The sequence below is a fragment of the Pteropus alecto genome, unplaced genomic scaffold, assembly GCF_000325575.1.
Source record: "Pteropus alecto unplaced genomic scaffold, ASM32557v1 scaffold164, whole genome shotgun sequence".
Classification (NCBI taxonomy): Eukaryota; Metazoa; Chordata; class Mammalia; order Chiroptera; family Pteropodidae; genus Pteropus; species Pteropus alecto.
In genome coordinates this window covers 7,126,782-7,145,653 of record NW_006439568.1, presented here as the reverse complement: position 1 = coordinate 7,145,653, position 18,872 = coordinate 7,126,782, and the positions used below count along the sequence as shown (strand labels likewise).

General features: G+C 31.7%; 1 protein-coding gene across 2 annotated transcripts in view; it reads right to left on the bottom strand.

The window, feature by feature from the left end:
- The window catches only part of TAF2 (TATA-box binding protein associated factor 2), a 66,062-nt gene that overhangs the window by 35,064 nt on the left and 12,126 nt on the right, over positions 1-18,872 (bottom strand). For both annotated transcript variants that reach the window (XM_006916590.3, XM_006916591.3), the window contains exons 4-13: positions 14,390-14,508; positions 12,882-13,023; positions 11,410-11,641; positions 8,926-9,110; positions 7,864-7,977; positions 6,538-6,637; positions 4,842-4,927; positions 2,031-2,166; positions 868-1,022; positions 140-254 (exon numbers count right to left, since the gene is read on the bottom strand). In XM_006916590.3, coding sequence (XP_006916652.1) covers positions 140-254; positions 868-1,022; positions 2,031-2,166; positions 4,842-4,927; positions 6,538-6,637; positions 7,864-7,977; positions 8,926-9,110; positions 11,410-11,641; positions 12,882-13,023; positions 14,390-14,508 — 1,384 coding nt within the window. The remainder of the gene's footprint in view (positions 1-139; positions 255-867; positions 1,023-2,030; positions 2,167-4,841; positions 4,928-6,537; positions 6,638-7,863; positions 7,978-8,925; positions 9,111-11,409; positions 11,642-12,881; positions 13,024-14,389; positions 14,509-18,872) is intronic.

Genomic DNA, 18,872 nt, shown 5'->3' with positions numbered 1-18,872 from the left:
GATACTTGTTTTCTCAATTTCATTTGTTGCAAACAAAATCTCACTATGAAACTTCTAACCAGCTCCCTACCCATAAGCCCTTCCTATACTGAAATTGAGGAAAAAGCAATGCAAAAGGCCATTTAGGAAAAAAACTTACCACATATTTCTGGGTTCCAGGAGATGTATAATCTTGTTTTATTTCCAATTCCAAAACATTTCGTTTTCTATTAAATGCAAAACTTCCATAAAATTTTACCACTCCACTCTGGTCTCTGAAGAATTGTAAAGGAATTTTAGCATACTAAAATAAATACGTATATTAAAAAATGTTATATTAGTAATAATTTTCAAATGCATTCCCACCAGTTCAAAGCTTGAGTGCATACTTCATTGTAAACCAGGTGGCAAAGTATTCAAAATTCTTATGAAAAATGTTTTCCCAGATTTAAACAAAATTTCTGAAACATTAAGAAATTTGTTTTGCAAGAAGCAAAATCACTCTACTGGGTTATTAACAGTGCTGTTAAATGAGAAAATGTAAAAACCGCAAAGTTCTAAGATACCACTCAACTTGTGCCAACCTCTAACCACATCTTAACAGTCACCAGACCACTGCATCTCATAAGTAGCCCTACAGGTCTGTCTGGTGGATTATTTACCTCCCCTGTCATCAAGACTATCGCTGTATTCACATGCTAAAAAGTACTTCAAAATATGCCAAATTTTACAAATATGGGTGTGTGTGTCTGTGTATTTACTATTATTTAGAAATTCAAATAGTTCTTACCTTCTTTTATACCCCAAATTCTTTTTCTTCCTCCTTCTCCTTACACTCATAACCTTATTCCCATCCCGACTTTGTTGAACTGCTACTTAAAAGGATACACCCACTGCTTTATTAAAGGCTGAATGTCTTTGCCAGAGACATTTGAGATGGATTTCAAAAACCCAGATGTGGAAACCAACATCTGACTCCACATATGTGACTGGAACTTCTGAGATGAAGCAGTACTAGCCAAACTTAGCAGTTTATTGAAAACCTGTAAGGATAAGTGTTATTTAGTAAGTCTGCTTAACATAATACATACATTGCTTTTAATTGTGCACTATACCCACAATGCATAACATTATATTATAGTCAATTATAGAAGACAATAATTTCACATCTTACTACCTAGACCGTTCTAGTCAAAGACTACTAGCAGAAGCATAGCTAGACTATAAAACCATTCTTCCTCTAAACATAATTGAATTTTACTGATCTCATGGACAATGAATATTGTATTTGAATAATTATAATAATATAATACCTATAATTTACTGTGCTATAAGCTTTAGATAGAAACTAACATTATTTAATAAGTTGAGAATAGTTTAGGATTTATACCACCCTAAAAAGCTGACTGCCTCTTTATGGACCATCTCTCATTTAATACTTCTCTTCTTTACTCTAAAAGTAAGGTGAAGGACAGAAAGATTAAAGCAATTTAATTTTAGGGTAAATGTAAAATGTTTTTTAAAAAGATTACTAAAAAGTTATTTTTCACTCACCTTTAAGAATGTTATTAATGGAAAAAAATAGCTGAACATTTATAACGTATCTGGTTTCTACTACCTTAACTATTATATCTCAACTACTTACACCAAAATGTGCTTAAAATATATAGCAGCATTTAGCAGTAGCAAAAATAAACATCTTTTACATAGTCTGCTTTTTTCTACTGAAACATTTTTAAATGGCATTTAACTCTTAATATTCTAAATAATGCCAAACAGAATCATATAAACAGGTTTTACTTTCAATCACACATTCTAATTTTATCTTCATAATAATCCAGTACTACTAAGTGGATCAAGTATCGATATCCATTCTATCATTGAAAAAATATAAACAAAAACCACAGGTTCCTTGGTGAGCAAGCAGCTGAGTAATAGAACTCTAGCTGTAAACCCAGATGCCCTGATTCCTATCCTACAGAATAGTTTTCAGATTATATAAATACAGAACAGATCTTTCTTTATAATTGTTAAGTTCTTATAATACTTACTTGTAGCATAAATTCCATACTGATCCTATTTTCAATCAATCTCATCACAAGGTGAGCTTTACACTGAAACATAGTGTAGTATTCCCAGGAGAGTGTATGGGGATGCTTTATTGAAAAGTGTAGATGGGAAGCCGGACTAAAAAATAAACAGTGTATGTATTATAATAATTTGAATACTAAATAAATACTATATGCTATGGCCACATCAAGACAATAAATTAAAATCCTCATGGGAATACCTTGTAATTTCCCTAGTATGACCATAACAAAGACTAGAAAATATCTAAAAATAAACTTAATTGGAAGAAAAATTATTAAGTTTTATGAAAGGACATTAAAAAAACTTGAATAGAAACACACACTAAGCTCCTAGCTAGAACGACACAATAGTATAAATATTTCAATGTATTCCAAATTCATGAATACATCAATGCCAATTCCAATCAATAGCCCAAGATTAAAGCATATACACCAATCATTTCAAGATGAATTACATATCTAAAACAAAAACAATTATAAAAGTACTATACGAAAATGAAATTTAAAAAATGCTCTCCATAATTCTGGAGTGGGAAAAATCTTCCAAAGGAAAATATAAAATCTGGATGACGTTAACACCAGACTATGCTAAAAAATTAAAAATTCTGACATGATAAAAGAGATCATCAATAAATTAAAAGAAAGGTACGGTCTAATAGAAAATATTAATGACTTATATGTACATGTAAGGTGTTAACAATTTTCCACTATTTCAAATAATGCTGTAGTATTTTTTTATACATGAGCGAGTATTTCTGTATAACAAACATCTAGAATTAGAATTTCTATGATAACATACCTAGAAGTAGATTTCTTGAATCTAAAAATTAACAATCAAAATTTTTAAAGTTTTAAATTTTGATTGGTATGAAAAAATTATCTTTCAAAATCACTGTACCAAACAAGTTATACTCAGAATCAATGTATAAAAGCAGTCACTATACTTCCTTAAAAATGTGGCATATTGAAATTTAAAATATTTGTCAATTTGATATTTGAAAAATTATTATATTTCACCTATTACTTCCAAGCTAATGAGCCTTATAAGCTTATGAACTTTAGCAATGCACAGCAATATGGAAAACGCTAAATAACTTCCAAGGTATAATGGAATATTATATAGCTCTTGAGTAGAACAAAGTAAGTTTATGTATAGTAACATGGAATGCCTGCTAGAATATATAGATCTGGTTAATTTAACAACAAAAAAGTAATATGCATATGAGTGAATTACATGTTGTAAATGCCATATACACATAAAGAAAGGCCAAAAAAGTCCATATTAGAAGATAATATGCCAAATTTGTAATCATGGTTATCTCCAAGGAGAGGAACTGATGGGAGTGAGAGATGGCAAAAGAGGGCTAAAAATAATCTTTTACTTTTTACTCTGCATGCTTCTAAATTGTCTTGTTTTGAATTTCTTCAAAGAACAAAGTACCCATGTGCTGCTTTTATACACAATTCAAAAAATTAAACATAAAACAAGAACTAAATAAATGGGCAGAACCAAGGTAAAAGTATTCAGTGTAAATATTTACACACAATGGCAATGCTCTAATTATACATTAGGAAACTGCCACATTGCAGGCGGCCAGGAGAAAAAAGTGGAAGGAACTAACACTCACTGATCCTATATATTATGAAGTTTTATCTCAAATAATACTCACAACCAACAAGGTTAAGATGAATCATCACTGTCACCTTACGCATTGTCACATTCACACACACACTCTGAAAGGGTACACAATTCTTAGATCACAAAAACTAATAACGATAAAAATCCTAGTCTGTCTAACTCCAAATGCCTGCGCTTTTCCACTGACTTAATCTTGTCTCAGTGACCATGCTACAACAAAGAAAAGGTCACTGGTTATATAATTTCAAGTTTCTGAACCTTTGTTGTGCTTTTAAACACTTGGGCACTCTGGTTAATCCCATGGACTCCATCTGAAAAACTGGTTTAAAATGAACAAAATAAAATTTATAGAATTACCAAAAAAACCCAATTATAATGAAATGCACTTATTAAAAAAAATTAGGATATAACAATATATATGCTAGTTTATTAATGCATTATATAACAAGATCTTGCAGTGGTCTACTGCAGTATTTTTGGGGGTAGTGCAGAGAATATGTCAAGATATCTGTTAACAATTACAATGTGACAGGAAAATATTCATGATTTCTGTTGCTGACAATATCAAAGCCCCATCTTTTGCCTACATTCATAAGTAAAGAAAAAGTAAGTTTCAGTTAATGGTTAAGTGACTTGCTAAAAAAGAGTGAGAAATAAAGGAAGGAAGGTGAGGGAGGGAAATAAAAAGAAAAAAGGAAAGAGTAAATATGCATCTAGATAGGTGAAGACTCAAATAAACAGGTATAAACTGGATATCTTAATGTTGAAATTATCTACTTAGACTTAAAATAATCAGTGGTATGTAAACAAAACATTTGTTTTCATTATTTTAAAACTTAAGAGTATAGTATGATAGAATAGCATTAGGAAATTAACATGGAAAAAACAGAAGTATTATATTTTTAAGAGTCTTTTTTTAATGTTTATATCCATTTACAGCTATCACATGCAACAAAAACAGTAATGAAAGGGATAGTGAGAAAATGACCAGTGTTTGTGGCCTCAGTATTATTACCTACCATTATCACTACTGCCTCTCTGGTCTGCGTGGGCCTCAACGCACATACAAATGATCCTAAAAGACTGATCCCATATAACAAGGTTTATAATATCATCTCTGAACAATAACATACTTATCCTTCTCTTTTCCTCCACCGAATATGGGATGTAGTAAAACTCCACCAGTTTTCAGTTCATATGCCACTATTTTGTCCAGCTCCTAAAAACAGATAAAAACAGAGGTCAGTGAAAAGTTTTTTACATGTCAAATTTAAAACTGAACTGTAATTTCTCTTTTATTGGAATTAGAATGTAAATTTCCTAAAAGAAATTAAATGTATTTGGAGAGTAGTTTATGTTCTTATAAACAAAGTGGACTACACAGCTGGCTGAAGGATAGAACCTAAGACCTTCTCTACTTTGTGACTTCAGGGCTGGCCAGCAGCCTAGCAAATGTTCCTAATGGCCCTTCCCAACCTCTCTGACCAGTTTTCCAAGTTTATTTCTTCCTTCTTTGTATTTCCTTCTGATGGAGGATTTGGGCAAATAAAAAGAAATGGGAATAAAATTATGTCAGGAATCTATCATTTGAAAACTCTCCAGTCTTCTCTAATATGACATACATCAAAATAAAAAAAAAAACTTAAGTGAAAAAAAGACAACACCACTGTGCTGAAATTCATGATTAGATTAAATAATATATGAGCAGAATAGAGAAGTGGTAAAAAAAATCATAGTGAAGTGGTTAAAAGCCAGGTCTAAATCCTGGCTCTACTACTTACTAGCTGTGTAACTTTGGCCAAATAACTTAACCTCTCTGTGTCTCAGTTTCCTCATCTGTAAAATGGGGATAATAAGAGAGTAGTTAGAAGGATTAAGATAATTAATATTTATAAAATGTTTATAACAGTGCTCAAAACATGGTAAGTGCTATGTTTTTTTTTTCCCCTTCATTAGTAGTTTTTTAAATGAACAGACTCTTCCAATTCTAGATGTAGGAATTCTTTTATAGTTCTAAATGTTTGAAATCTTTAAAATTACTTTTGGCTTATTTAAGTTCAGGTCTGAATGATGAAGACATATAAAATGAGAAAAGGGAAAAGATGGAGGAGTCTATTTAATAAGGAAATTAAAGGCTGAAATTTTCCCACCTGAGAAGGCAGATGCTCAGCATGATGTGATTAAAATGTGTATGTACATAAACAGAATAGGCTAGGCAAAATACAATTGATTTTTTCTTGTGGGCCAAATCTTAAAATAATAAGAAAAAGATGTGACGATGACAGAGCATTAATGCACCGAAGGGCTAGTCAGCACACAATAAGCACTTACTACGTACAAAGCACCACACATATCACATATAAGATGTTTCATGATCCCCGTCCATGCAGTAGATACTACTACTCTCTTTATACAGATGAGGCTTAGAAGGTTAACCAAAGTCACAAAGCTTGTAAATGTATGAGGCAAACTGAAAAGCAATCTGACTCCAGCACTTGAGCTCTACGTCCTAACAAATTCAGGAAGCACAGAGATACATTAAAATTGACTACTATGAGGAGCTGGGATATATTTAACGACTAACCTGATGTTTAAGGACCTTAAATATTCTCTTCCTTAGCAAAAAGTCTTTGGAGGCCAACACTGACAATGGAAACTAGATAAAACTCAGTAAAGTGATTCTCAGTTTACTGGAAAAAAATTTAAGACTTTTAAATGACAGTAAGTATTTAACAATTATTAAAAATAAAGGACACACAACTTGGAAATCAAGTGAACACTAACATGTCTACTGACTGCTAAGAGGATAATGGATGGAGCTATTTTTACCTCTTTAATCCAATGGCGGTATTCATTAACGCCAAAAGTTTTTTTCATCCAAAGTCCATAAATATAGCCTGAAATTCCCTTTAGCACCCATTCATCAGACCTAAGCAAAAAGTAAAAATAAAACTTTTAATCATAAAAATTCTTCAGATAAGAGGATAACAGAACAAGTGTAATATGTACTTCTCTGCCTTCTTAAAGAAAATCAGTTATTAATAAATTATTTGGTTTTCTCATTTCCTCCAGCTGAGTTCTACTTGTCCATTCCTTATACTTTCTTTATATCTAGCTTTAATGATAAGACTGATTTACAGTCTTATTCAAGTATAATGTACCTATGTTTATGCTCTACTCTGGCAGTGCTGCTTCATTCTTGCCCAACTCTATCGATATTGCCTGCATCTAAAAAAAAAAAAAAAAAACTTGTTCATAGCCAGGACTATACTGTTGAATTCTTAAAGTCCATATTCTATTATTGTTAATCCCATGCATAGTTATCAGTGGGAGTCTAAGACCTAAAGTTTAATTACTTAATTTATCTTTTAGTTTCTAAAGAGGATAGACAAATGACACCATTCATTTATTTATTTGTTTCTTTATCCATTCATTCATTTGTTCATTCAAACATTTTGGTTATCATGTTCCAGGCACCTTTTTTTTAATGAAACTATGTAATTTTAGGGAAAGTACAAATCAAAAGGCTTACACTCTGTCCTCTCCCCTCCAACAAGAAAGGAAAAAAAAAACAACAATATTCACATACTATTTATAGCACAGAATGATCACAATTATAAAATATAATCATAAAAGTCTTGTATATTTCTTCAAATTTACCTCAAGTTAATAAAAAAAATAAAAATAAAAATTGTTGTCTCCCACATCTTTCAAGTAAAATAATACAAAGCTAGGCACCAGCAGGAACTTCACTATTCATTATCACTATTATAGAAGACCACTATTTTACCTTAAACATTATCTTGAAGATTACCAACTGCACTAAACATTGACATTAGAATTTTGACCATAATTTTCTAACATTGAAGTCCTTTTTATCTATAGTATTCATTCAGTTTTTAGGAAACTGTTGCTATCAAAATTCTTACCTTATCCTTAATGCAAATTACAGAACTAACTATATTGAATTCATGGCCAAAAATTTAGGATGAAATTTATACTCATGATTTTTCTTTAAATATATATAGAGTAAGGTCTTTTATATTAACTACCTGCCATTAGGACAAAGGTCAGCTTATACTGCAGGAAAAGAAAATAAAAACAAAATTTCTCAATTCCTTTTATTTATTGGTTGTAAACTTTGAAATTACTCACCAAGACATTCTGGATATGAAACATCCGAAAAACTGCTGAGCCAAGGACTGAGCTAAACACCTTCTAGTCAAAGGTGTCTCATCTATAATCATGGCACTGTGTAACAGGTTTGTGCTGGAAATTAAAAGAAGACTCAGATAATTATAACCAAGAAACAAACAATTATTGAGTCAAAATAAAATAATCACACATTTAAAATAATAAAATTTAAGTTAGCATAAAAGAGAAAAAATAGAATATTCTCCTAAAGAGCTCTTGCATCTTTTCACAATTTAGCTGAAATCCATAACCTTGAAAACTTTTGCTTAAAGCAGAGACTGCGATGTTTCCCACCGATTTCCATAAAAAATATAAAAACCTTTTTTGCGGGGAGGAGGAAACATCACTAATCAGGAACTGATATTCCTGTGAAAGGCTCTTCTAATTTCAAACATCTTTTCTGAATGGCTATTAACTTTTTATGCTCTATTATTTACTGTAATATACACTGATTCATCAGATATTTCTAACAACGCTGGAGAATGCAGAGGCAATATTATTATCCTCTTTTCACAGAGGAGAAAATTTAGGTCCAGAAAGGGTAAAATGACCCTGAGACATGAAATTTTTTAATTTAGAACTTTTCAAGGAATGAAAGAAAGAAGGAAGGTAAAGAAAGTAGAAAAAGAAAGAAAATAAAGTTCTCTCTTTCTTTTTTCTTACAAAAAAGTTGACAATATTAAATTTTTAAATAGTGATAAGAAAAAACCTTCATTAGTTTTCCACAGAATTACTTGTATGCTTTTTTAAATTGCATAAGCAGAAAAGAGACTAAAATATGTTAAATATTATTATCAGTCAATTCTGGATAAAGACAGTATGAGTCTTTTGGGTTATTCTAAAATTTTCTTCTTTTTCCTTGCATACATTTCTTAATTTTAAAAACACTAGATTTTCTACAAAGCCAACCATATTTAGATTAAACAAAAAAAGTTCAAAATACATCTTAAAATTGATCATAAAATAACCTGTCTTCACATCATTACCCTAATTTAAGCATTTCAAATTTGAATAAATACCAACCTAAAAATGCTCATGGAAGCATAAGCAGCCACTTCAACATAAGCCTCATCAATGAATACAGTCTTGAAACAGGAGTATGGATATCGACATGTAAGGATTTCTTCATAAAATTCAAAAACTTCATGAAGATATGATGTAGTATGTTTAAGTAATGGAAGAAGTTGAGGTAAACAAAAATGAGTAACCTGAAAATAAAAAGCAAGGAAAAAGATAATTAAATAAGTTAACTTTAATTTTTTAAATTTGCTAAATATCTCAATTATAAATAAATGTTCATGTAAATCCCTTTTTTTTTTTTTTTACAAATTCATGGTAATGAAAGAAAATGCTGGTTTGAAATCAGTGATTACTTACTGACTGTATTTACAAAACATTTACTGTACTTAAAAATTAAATTCATGATGGATTATAAGTCTGTGAAATGCTTACAACTAATGAAAATAAAACTCTGGTTCCAAATTAAGTTAAAATTTCTTTTGTCTATGCATACAAAAGAAAGATTTACATTTCCAAGACTTATTGTAGATCTACCTTTGATTCATAAATATCTAACCTAGTGAATATGGCACATCACAGTACTATCTTAATTGTTATCATACTATCTTTTCTACACATAAAGAAAAATTACTGTAGTCCTCCTCCACTATCTTGACTACATGTTGAAAGCTGCAGGGAAGCTTCCTGCTATTTAAGAGAGAAGAAATTCCTACAACAGAAATAGTAATTCTGATTTCCTTACTAGGCTACATCTCACACCCTGGACACAACACATATATCATCTCACGATTCTGTGTCAAATGAACAGCATTAACAATGACAGATCACTCTTACTAGAATGATCCAGCAAGGTTTCATGCAGGAGACTGAATTAGAGCTAATCTTTTTGCATTGAACAGAAGTCTGACAGGTAAGGAGAGGAAAAGAAGATATCTCAAATAATGTCGGAGAAAGGAAGAAGCAAGGTATAATCAGGAAAACCTAAGTAAACTATATTGAATAATACAAATATAAATAGGAAAGTAATTAGAAAAAAGCTAGAAAGGAATATTAGGGTCAAATTCTAGAAGACCTTGAAAACTATGCTAAAGAGCTCTGATTATTGCAAGACTGTGGAGGCAAGGAAAGTTTAAACGTATGATAAAAACTATCATTTTAAAAGCATAATAAAAGAGCAAACTAGAGACTACCATAATAGTGAGGGATGGACATCTATGTATTATTAATGGGCAGGGACCAAAATGCATCATGATTAGTATTAGTATTTTGTTTGTGTACTCTTGGTACACAAACAAAAAATAAAATATTATTCATCAAAAAAGATTCACTTTCAGACAAACATACACGACATCAAATCTGAAGATAACATAGTAAAAATTAAAACTATTTGAGACCCAGAAAGACTAAGTAATGTGCTCTAAGTATTTAAGAAAAATACTTCTTAACTTTCATTTACCTTTCCCCTCATCCAATGACAGAGTGGGGAACAAAAATTTCTTCCAAAACACAAAGTAGGTACTAATCAAATGATTTTAAAGTTGATCATTTACCAAAGACAAGAAAAATACTGCCAATCTTATCAGTGAATACACTTTTAAGAGACATTGTCAAGACAGTAAAAGCAAATATCTTGAATATTTTCCATGAGTGATTTTTAAAATCTTGTGAATTTCAGGAAAGCAAATATAAGAGCAGACGGAGGAGCTCACCAACAGTCTAAACCTGGCTGCCCTCAATTTCTGCTCACATTACTCAAAAAAATGCTGTTGAGATAATATATGGTCACAGTATAAGCCTCATATCAAAAAAATAAATAAAATTGAAAGCATAAAGGACTAATAGTAAACAAAAAGAGATTCATTCAAATGTTGCTTTAATCGTGTGCAGTAGCCCAGAGGGTCAATAAGCAATGAATTACTTTCTAACCACCAGAAGTGGCATGCTTGAGGAGGCCTAAAAGCACTATTTAGCCTACCGACTGATATATGATTTGTCGCAAGATATAGAATGCGAAGAAACTAGAAGAAGCTTTCATGAGTTTGTTGACCAGAATTCTATCACTGCCTCAGGTTTTTCTCTTTTCCTTGATTTATACTGAAATGAGAACAAATCCTGCTCTTTAACTTTGAAATTGCAATTTTTCAGATTCCAGGGATGGAACTAAAACAATTGTACATATGCCAAACAAAAAGATGACAATAATAATTAATAGAATTACAGAAACCAACCTATACTCTAATGAACGCATACCTGAAGCTCTTTTGGAATGCTAAGCCCTCTCTTGAAAAAAATCTGAAAGTTTAATATGACAACATTTTGAAAGGACTTCATTCGGGAATTAATGTCATTAAACGTATCAGGGAAACCTTTTTGCTCTTGTGATATTCTTGATAGTTAAAAGAGTTCAGAAAAACAATATTTCTTTAATATCCTTCTTTCTATCAAGAATAAAAAGGTGAAAGCAGAGAAAGGAGCAAGAAGCCATACCTCATGCATATATGGATCTACAAGTATTTCAAAAGGTCCTATGGCCAAGGATATATTTGATGCAGCTGTTGGAATAGTAAGCATGTAATGGAAGGTCTTCTTCCTCATATCATGGGTATACACTGTCTCCACCAAATCTCCATTGGAAACAGCCACCATTGCAGCATCCACTGTAAATTCTAGTTTCCACGTACATAGTTCAGAGTATGAATCAACACATGGGAACCAAAATCTAGAAAACAGAACAGGACAGAAAATATGTTGAAAGTATAACCTATGCTGTTTTGCCCTTGTAAAAGTTATTTTAACATTTATAAATTATATACAAAAAGGAATTTTAGCTATTTGCCTACTAAAGTTTTTTACTGTGCAACTTGAAAGAATTTGATTACAGAAATCTGACTGCAAATATTTGGCAATATTAAGAAAATATATCATAGGGTACCTTCAGTTTAAACTCTAAAAAAGAAGTAAGCAATTTTTAGTTTCCAATTTTTTAATTAAAAATAATTTTCACTTCTTTATTCACATTAGTCAGTTTTTACGTAGCATTCATTTCCAGAAACTAAAAAAGCTTATAATACAGTTTTAAAAAACACAACTAATACTCAGAATCTATTCCATAAGTTCGGAAACTGCTTTTTTAAAGTATATGATGCACTGTATAAATTCAAACAGTGCTGGTAAAGCCAGACATAAAATTTGTATACAACTTTCTACCAATTAAGATCAAGTTTTATTAGTGCCAGGATCTGTACTTGGTATTGAAACAAAAGAAGTATAAAACATCATCCTTGGATTGGAGGAGTTAATAATTTGAGGAGAAAATATTATAAAATAATATTTCAATAATATCATTAATATTATAGTTCACTATCAGTGTAGTGAACCACAGAGCTATGAGAACTACAATTATACACAACAATGAAGGTAAATGTCACTACCATAGTGTCCAACAAAAAAACCAGATGTAAAAAGCATAATGTATATGTTTCCATTTATATAAAGTTCAAAAACTGGAGTAGTGCATCTATGGTATTTTAGAAATCAGGATAGTGGTTGCTCTTGGGCAGAATAACAGGTGGAGAGAGTGAATGGAAGTGGATGGGAGGGAGGATTCTGTGATGCTGGTAATGTTCTTTTTCTTGATTTGAGTGTGAATTACATGGGTTTGCTCACTTGTGCAAATTTATTGAGCTTGTATACTATTTAAAACTTCTGTACTTTTCTATGTTTACTTCAATATAAAGTTAAAAAAAAAGAATGGAGATGATTTCAGAACAGGAGACTTGAAAAGGAGAGGAAGACAAGACTGAGAAGGAATGACTGACTAATGAAACAGGATTCAGATGACACAGAAATTTGGGGGATTGAACTGGTACTTTTCCATTAAACATGTGTACTATATATACATAGAAAAAATGCAATTGAAAAATGAAATTAACTGAAATACATAAGAATTAATAATCTACCTTGTGGAATTTTGATACCCACAAGAGAAAACATGAGCACCTCTCTCTGCCATACTTCCCTCTACACTGGGCACCACAAAATGAAGACCTCCTTTTGGCTGATCCAAAGAAAAATTGATGTGTATCTTCAAGACCTTTAATTCTGCAACAAATAAACAGACATATTGCTATATAAATATATAATTAAGTAATAGTGGTCTATATAATAGTGGCAGACTTACACTGAACATAAAATGGGAATCAAAGGCTGTTTTACATGAAAAAAACACATTACTTAACCTAGTTCAGACTTCCACCGTTTCTCCACCTACATTACTCAATAGCCTGCCCTCACTCATGTCCTTACACCTCCACTTAACTCTAGTACTGCTACCTGTGTTCCCCCAAATATAGCTTGGTTATGCCATATCCTCCTGTCGACATTACTGACACACTACACTGCCTAAAGAAAAAATTCAAAACTCGATCCAATTCAAAACTTACTATTAAAGTTTGTTCTCTTATCACATTCCCCACAGATGCTGAGGAGCTGGTGCCTTTGGAGAGAAGGTGAAGGAGTGAAGTCTGGGGCAGATAGGAAAGACTACTCGAGAATTTACATTAAGCATTATTTATTATGTTTTGACTTCTACATAATGTGCTGCTTTCATAATAAGATTAAAAGATGCTTCTTTTAATTTCCTCTAAAACATTATAACCATACGGACTATCTCTAATCTATGAACCTTTCGGGCCTAAGCTGGGCAAACCCCTCCCCGCAAAAAAATCCCCCCATACACACACAAAAACTACCAAAAATAAGCATGAACAAAACGAAAAGTCTTTTACTTCCTTGTCTTGGTTAATTTTTATAAGGCTAAATAAAGGCAGGCAGAAGGTTATATATAATAATTATAATGACTATAACTTTATACAAAAGAAAATAAAAATTTAGAAATAAGACTGGATACTCGAAAGTATGCAGAGTAAGTGTTAGAAAATCTATGTCCTAGCCTTGACTCTAGTACTAATTAATGACCTTTAGCAGGTCACTTACTCTCTCTGGACTTCAGGTGACTCTTATGTAAAGGGGAAGAATTAAACCAGAAGATTTTTTAGGATTCTTCCTGCTATAAAATGCTATAATTCTAAACTGATTTGATATTGTGTGGGTTCTTAAATCTTTACAAATTGTTCCACCCATCTAAATTTTTTCTCTAAGATTCACTTTAAAAACAAATGAGGAAAAAAAAACAGTGAGAAGCATTTGAGATCACGCTCCTTTCTCCTTATGTTTGACTCAAATAAAACCTTATAAAAATTCTAAAAAATAAACAAAACAAACATGGTTATCACAGCCCTTAATTGCTATTTTCATGTTTGCTTATGCTCAATAAGGGGGGAGAAAACTTGTGTGTATTTCAGCTGATTAATTTATAATTTTGACATTATTAATTTTCATATAAAAGTTCTAGCCACTGAATCGAACATGATTTTATTTCACAATCAGTATATTTTTAGTATTTTACCATCAACATGTTTCCATAACTCCGACGGAACCTTAATACAAAGTTCTCCATTTCCTGCATCAGGATCCACAGCACTAACTGCAGCTGCATAGGCGTTGGAAAAATAATTGAGATTTCTCCTAGGAGGAGGAAATAAACACTTTAACAATAAGCCATATATTACATCAAGCATTTTCTTAAATATGTGACACCACTTGTTTGTAAGCATTACATCACCTTACATAATTCATAAGCATGCTTTTTAGCCAAGTTAACTGCTGCTCTACTCACCATGACAAAAACTATTAAACTACAAATACAATGACACATAATCGGCCCATTCACCAATGCTATGTGATTATTATTATCACATTCCTCATTAATTTTGGAATGTGAAAGCCTCTATACTCTCCTAATACAAATATAGAGAATATAGGCTGAATCTGAAGAAATAATTGTTCTTTATCGACCTGGCAAAAATTTTAATGCATTCAACAATCTTTATAATTTGACAGAAATTAGGATGTCTAAAATATGTCAGGATGAAAATCAATTCTCAGAATGTCATACTGCTCTTCTTCACTCCGCAAGTGCATGAAATGACAATGTAAGCTGAATGAGGGGACAACTTTCAGCTAGTTTACTGTTATATCCCCTATATGCCAAAGTAATCAATAAATATTTGTTCAATAGTTACTTGGCTTTATTTCCCATTGGATGAAAACAATACACAGAAGTCTTATGAAAATATGAAAACATCGTTTTATTCCATAAAAACTTACATGTATGTATGTGTACACACACACACACACACACACACACAGACACACACACACACACACTCACACACACACACATTCACTCACTCTACATTTCCTTACTGAAATCAGTTAAAGGGATACAGAAGAAATGTAAGGGGGGAAAAAAATCACAAGGCATGGTAAGAGCAAGAAAAAAAGACACACCATGAGCCATATTCTTGTTGTGTACCTTTATGTCTATCTTGCCATTAGATGAATCCACATAGTGACATTTCACTAGCTTACTAAGTTTTAGCCTAGTTAAAAGACAAGTTTTATATACTCTACTGAGTGATCATAGGGAAAAACCATTAAATAAAACATTCAAATTATACACTCTTAATTTGACAGAAGCCATTCTTCCTCCATCAATCTCTCTCCACTAACTAGAAAGGATGTAATACTAACTATGGATTTTAACAACTACACAACAAAAGGCTCTGGAAGTAGTTAAACAGACTGCTCAGTAATTTTAACAATTTCTTTCTGTTAGGTAAACAGGTAAAAGGAGTAAAAACTCCAGGACCACAGTAAAAACAAACTCTTGTTTACACATATCACCTATTTTTAAAAAAATTATCACACAAAAAAGTAAAAATAACTTTTTTTCCTTTGGTGTATAAGTTTTAACACATGTGTAACCACCACCACAATCAGGATACAGGACAACTCTCCATCGTCCCAAAAAGTCTCTTGTGCTCTGCCTTGTGTCAAATAAATAGAATCACAGAATGCAACCTTTTGAGGCTGGCTTGTCTCACTCAGTATGTCTTAGAAATTCATCAAAAGTGTTACGGGTATTAATAGTTTGTTATTTTTTACAGTGAATCCATCTTGTGACCATCACAAATAAAGCTGCTATGGACAACTGTGTATTGGTTTTTACATGAATTTAATTTTCACTACTACCAATATCCAAGAGTGGGACTCCTGAATCAATATGGTAAATGTAAGTTTAGCTTTATAAGAATCTGCCAAACTGTTTTTCAAGATGGCTGTAGCATTCTGCATTCCCACAAGCAATATATGGCAGTTCCAGTTGTTCCACATCCTTGCCAGCACTTAAACATAATATCTAATTTTAAAGACTACATCTATAGATTGCAATTTCTTTTCAATAAAATTTCCAAAACATGAAATTTGAAAGACAGGTGAAAAACTTATAATTTTCCCCTAGTTAGCAGTGAAATTCAAAAATGCCTCAGTTATTGGACTGCTCAGTTTCTTCATGGGAATTATTCTCAACGTCCTTATTTCCTAAGAAAAGGTAAAATGGTCCAAATAAAATGGTGAGTCATTATAAATGGAATCTATTGGAAAGTCAGTTAGGAGAACAATCTTCTCATGGTTTGGATTTCAGTGTTTGTTTTCATAATATGAATCAAATATGTTTCCTTTCATAATAACCTCATAAAAGCCAAAAATTACAAGGCAAGATCATAATCAGTGTTTTCAATTTTCAGAGTAATAATGAATACAAAATATTAATGTGCCCTTGGCTCTATAACCATTACCATCTCCAACCCCCAGTTCTTCTCAAGGAAACAAAGCTGAAAGACGAGTAATGCTGTAGGGGATATTGAAAAAATAAAAAAAGTAAATTAAGGTGATCAAAAGAATTTTCTCTAAGAACCTATTATAATCATCCACATTAAATTAAAATAATGTTAATTTCTTGTCAAATAAAGATGTGCTTCTTAAAACTATAGGTGAAGATTTTGCATAATTTAAGATTTATTACTTTAAACTTTTTCTCTATTTAAAAAAAAATCATAGAAGCACAATATACGTCGGAAAAGTATATATACTCTAAGTACAGAGCTCAATGAATTTTCATGAAACCAAAGTAGCCAGCATATGAAGCGAGAACAGAACTTTACCAGCTTCCGGAAGCCTCTTGTAATCTTTAACCAAACCTCGCTTCCCACCACCAAGGGTAATCCGTTATTCCGACATCTAATGTGAAAGATTAATAACTTAATATATATTCTTTTGTGTGTGATTTTTTATTCAACATTAAGTTTGTGAGATCCATCCATATTATTGCATGTAGTTGTTAGTCATTCATTCTCATTACTGTTAAGAATTTCAACAGTGTGAGAATACACTACAATTTACCATTTTACCATTGATGGATCTTCAGGTAACTTCCAGTTTTAACTATTACAAATGCTACTATAAACATTTTCATACGTATCTGTTTGAACACATGAACATGTTTCTATTGGGTGTATACCTAAGAGTAAAATTGCCAATCATAGAGTATGCATATATTCATAATCAATTTACATTTCTATTAGCAGTGTTTGAAAATTCCAGTTACTCTACATCCTTGTCAACATTTTTTTTTCTGTCTTCAATTTTGATAGTTTACATACAGAAACAAACAAAAAAAGCCAGCCAACAGAAAATCCATTTTCCAAAAATGGAACCAATACCAAAATTAATAAAGATGGCTTTTTAATAGTAATCAAAACAACATGTAATATAAGACTGTGAAATAAGGTTCGTTAGAGAAAACTCTACCTTAATAGGTTTTCAATGAAAAAGCCTAGGGGATTTCACTAACTATAAGCTCAAACTTGAGCCAACTACTTAAAATCTGTGAACAGCTAACGAATTTCAAGCTACTAGAAACACGAAATATAAATAAGGACAAAATGGCTCTATTGCTATGCATATGCTGATTAGTTCAAGTAGGAAGAACTCTACCTAGTTCCAGAATTACCACATTTAAGAAAACACAATGCCAAACCGGAGAGCATTCAGAGAAAGGCAAAAAGAATGGTAACAGATTTGGGAAGAATTTTAGATGAGAAATGGTTGAGAGTATTGATATTCTATAGAAAGGAAAAGAAAAAACTCAGGGAAAAACAATATTTAATTAGTATAAATTCGTGAATATATAACAAAATAGAGCATAGCTTGATGTAATAAAGAACTTTTGAGCATTTAGAGGGTGCTCTAAAATATAGCAAGCTCTCCAAAGCTGGAAGCCCTAAAACAGAAGGTAGAATAGTGCAGGAAAAATTCCTGTTGAAGTTTTTGACTAATGCTTCAGTTATGACAACTTAATTCTAAGCAATATTATTAATCACTGTAATCACTCAATAGCTACTTCATTTATATCTTAAGATAGCTTCACTTCTACTGCCACTCCTTAGTGGAAATGAAGGCAGGAGACAGAAATTAAATTGATTCTAGGAACTTTGGAAAGTTGAGACTTTTCAAACAGAATAAAATGTCTTCTCAATGTGGCAAAGCCTATCTAGGGAAGGAAATAAAACAATGAGGGAAGAGAGATACCAGCCACTGTAGGCTACCCATCCACAGAAGCAGTTTCTCTGACAAAGTCTATACTTACTTTATTCTAAGAAGAAAGAAATATAGAAAAAAAAAGAAAAGAAAAGAAAACACCAAAGAGCCCTAGCTTCTACGAAGGCAAACTATAAACTATAATTCATGAGCTCCAAACACAAAATGTATTTGGAGAAGCTTCAAGTGCTTCAATTACTTTACTGGCAGACAATAAGCCAAAACATAGAGAGATGGAGAGAAAGAAGCTTATGGACGTTACATAACCAATAGGGTTTTTAATCGCTAGTACGGGTAATTTAACAACTCAGTTAAGATGCATTTGGATTAAATACATAAAAATGCCTTAGTCTCTTATCTGTTTCCCTTCCTTACAATCTCCCTATATG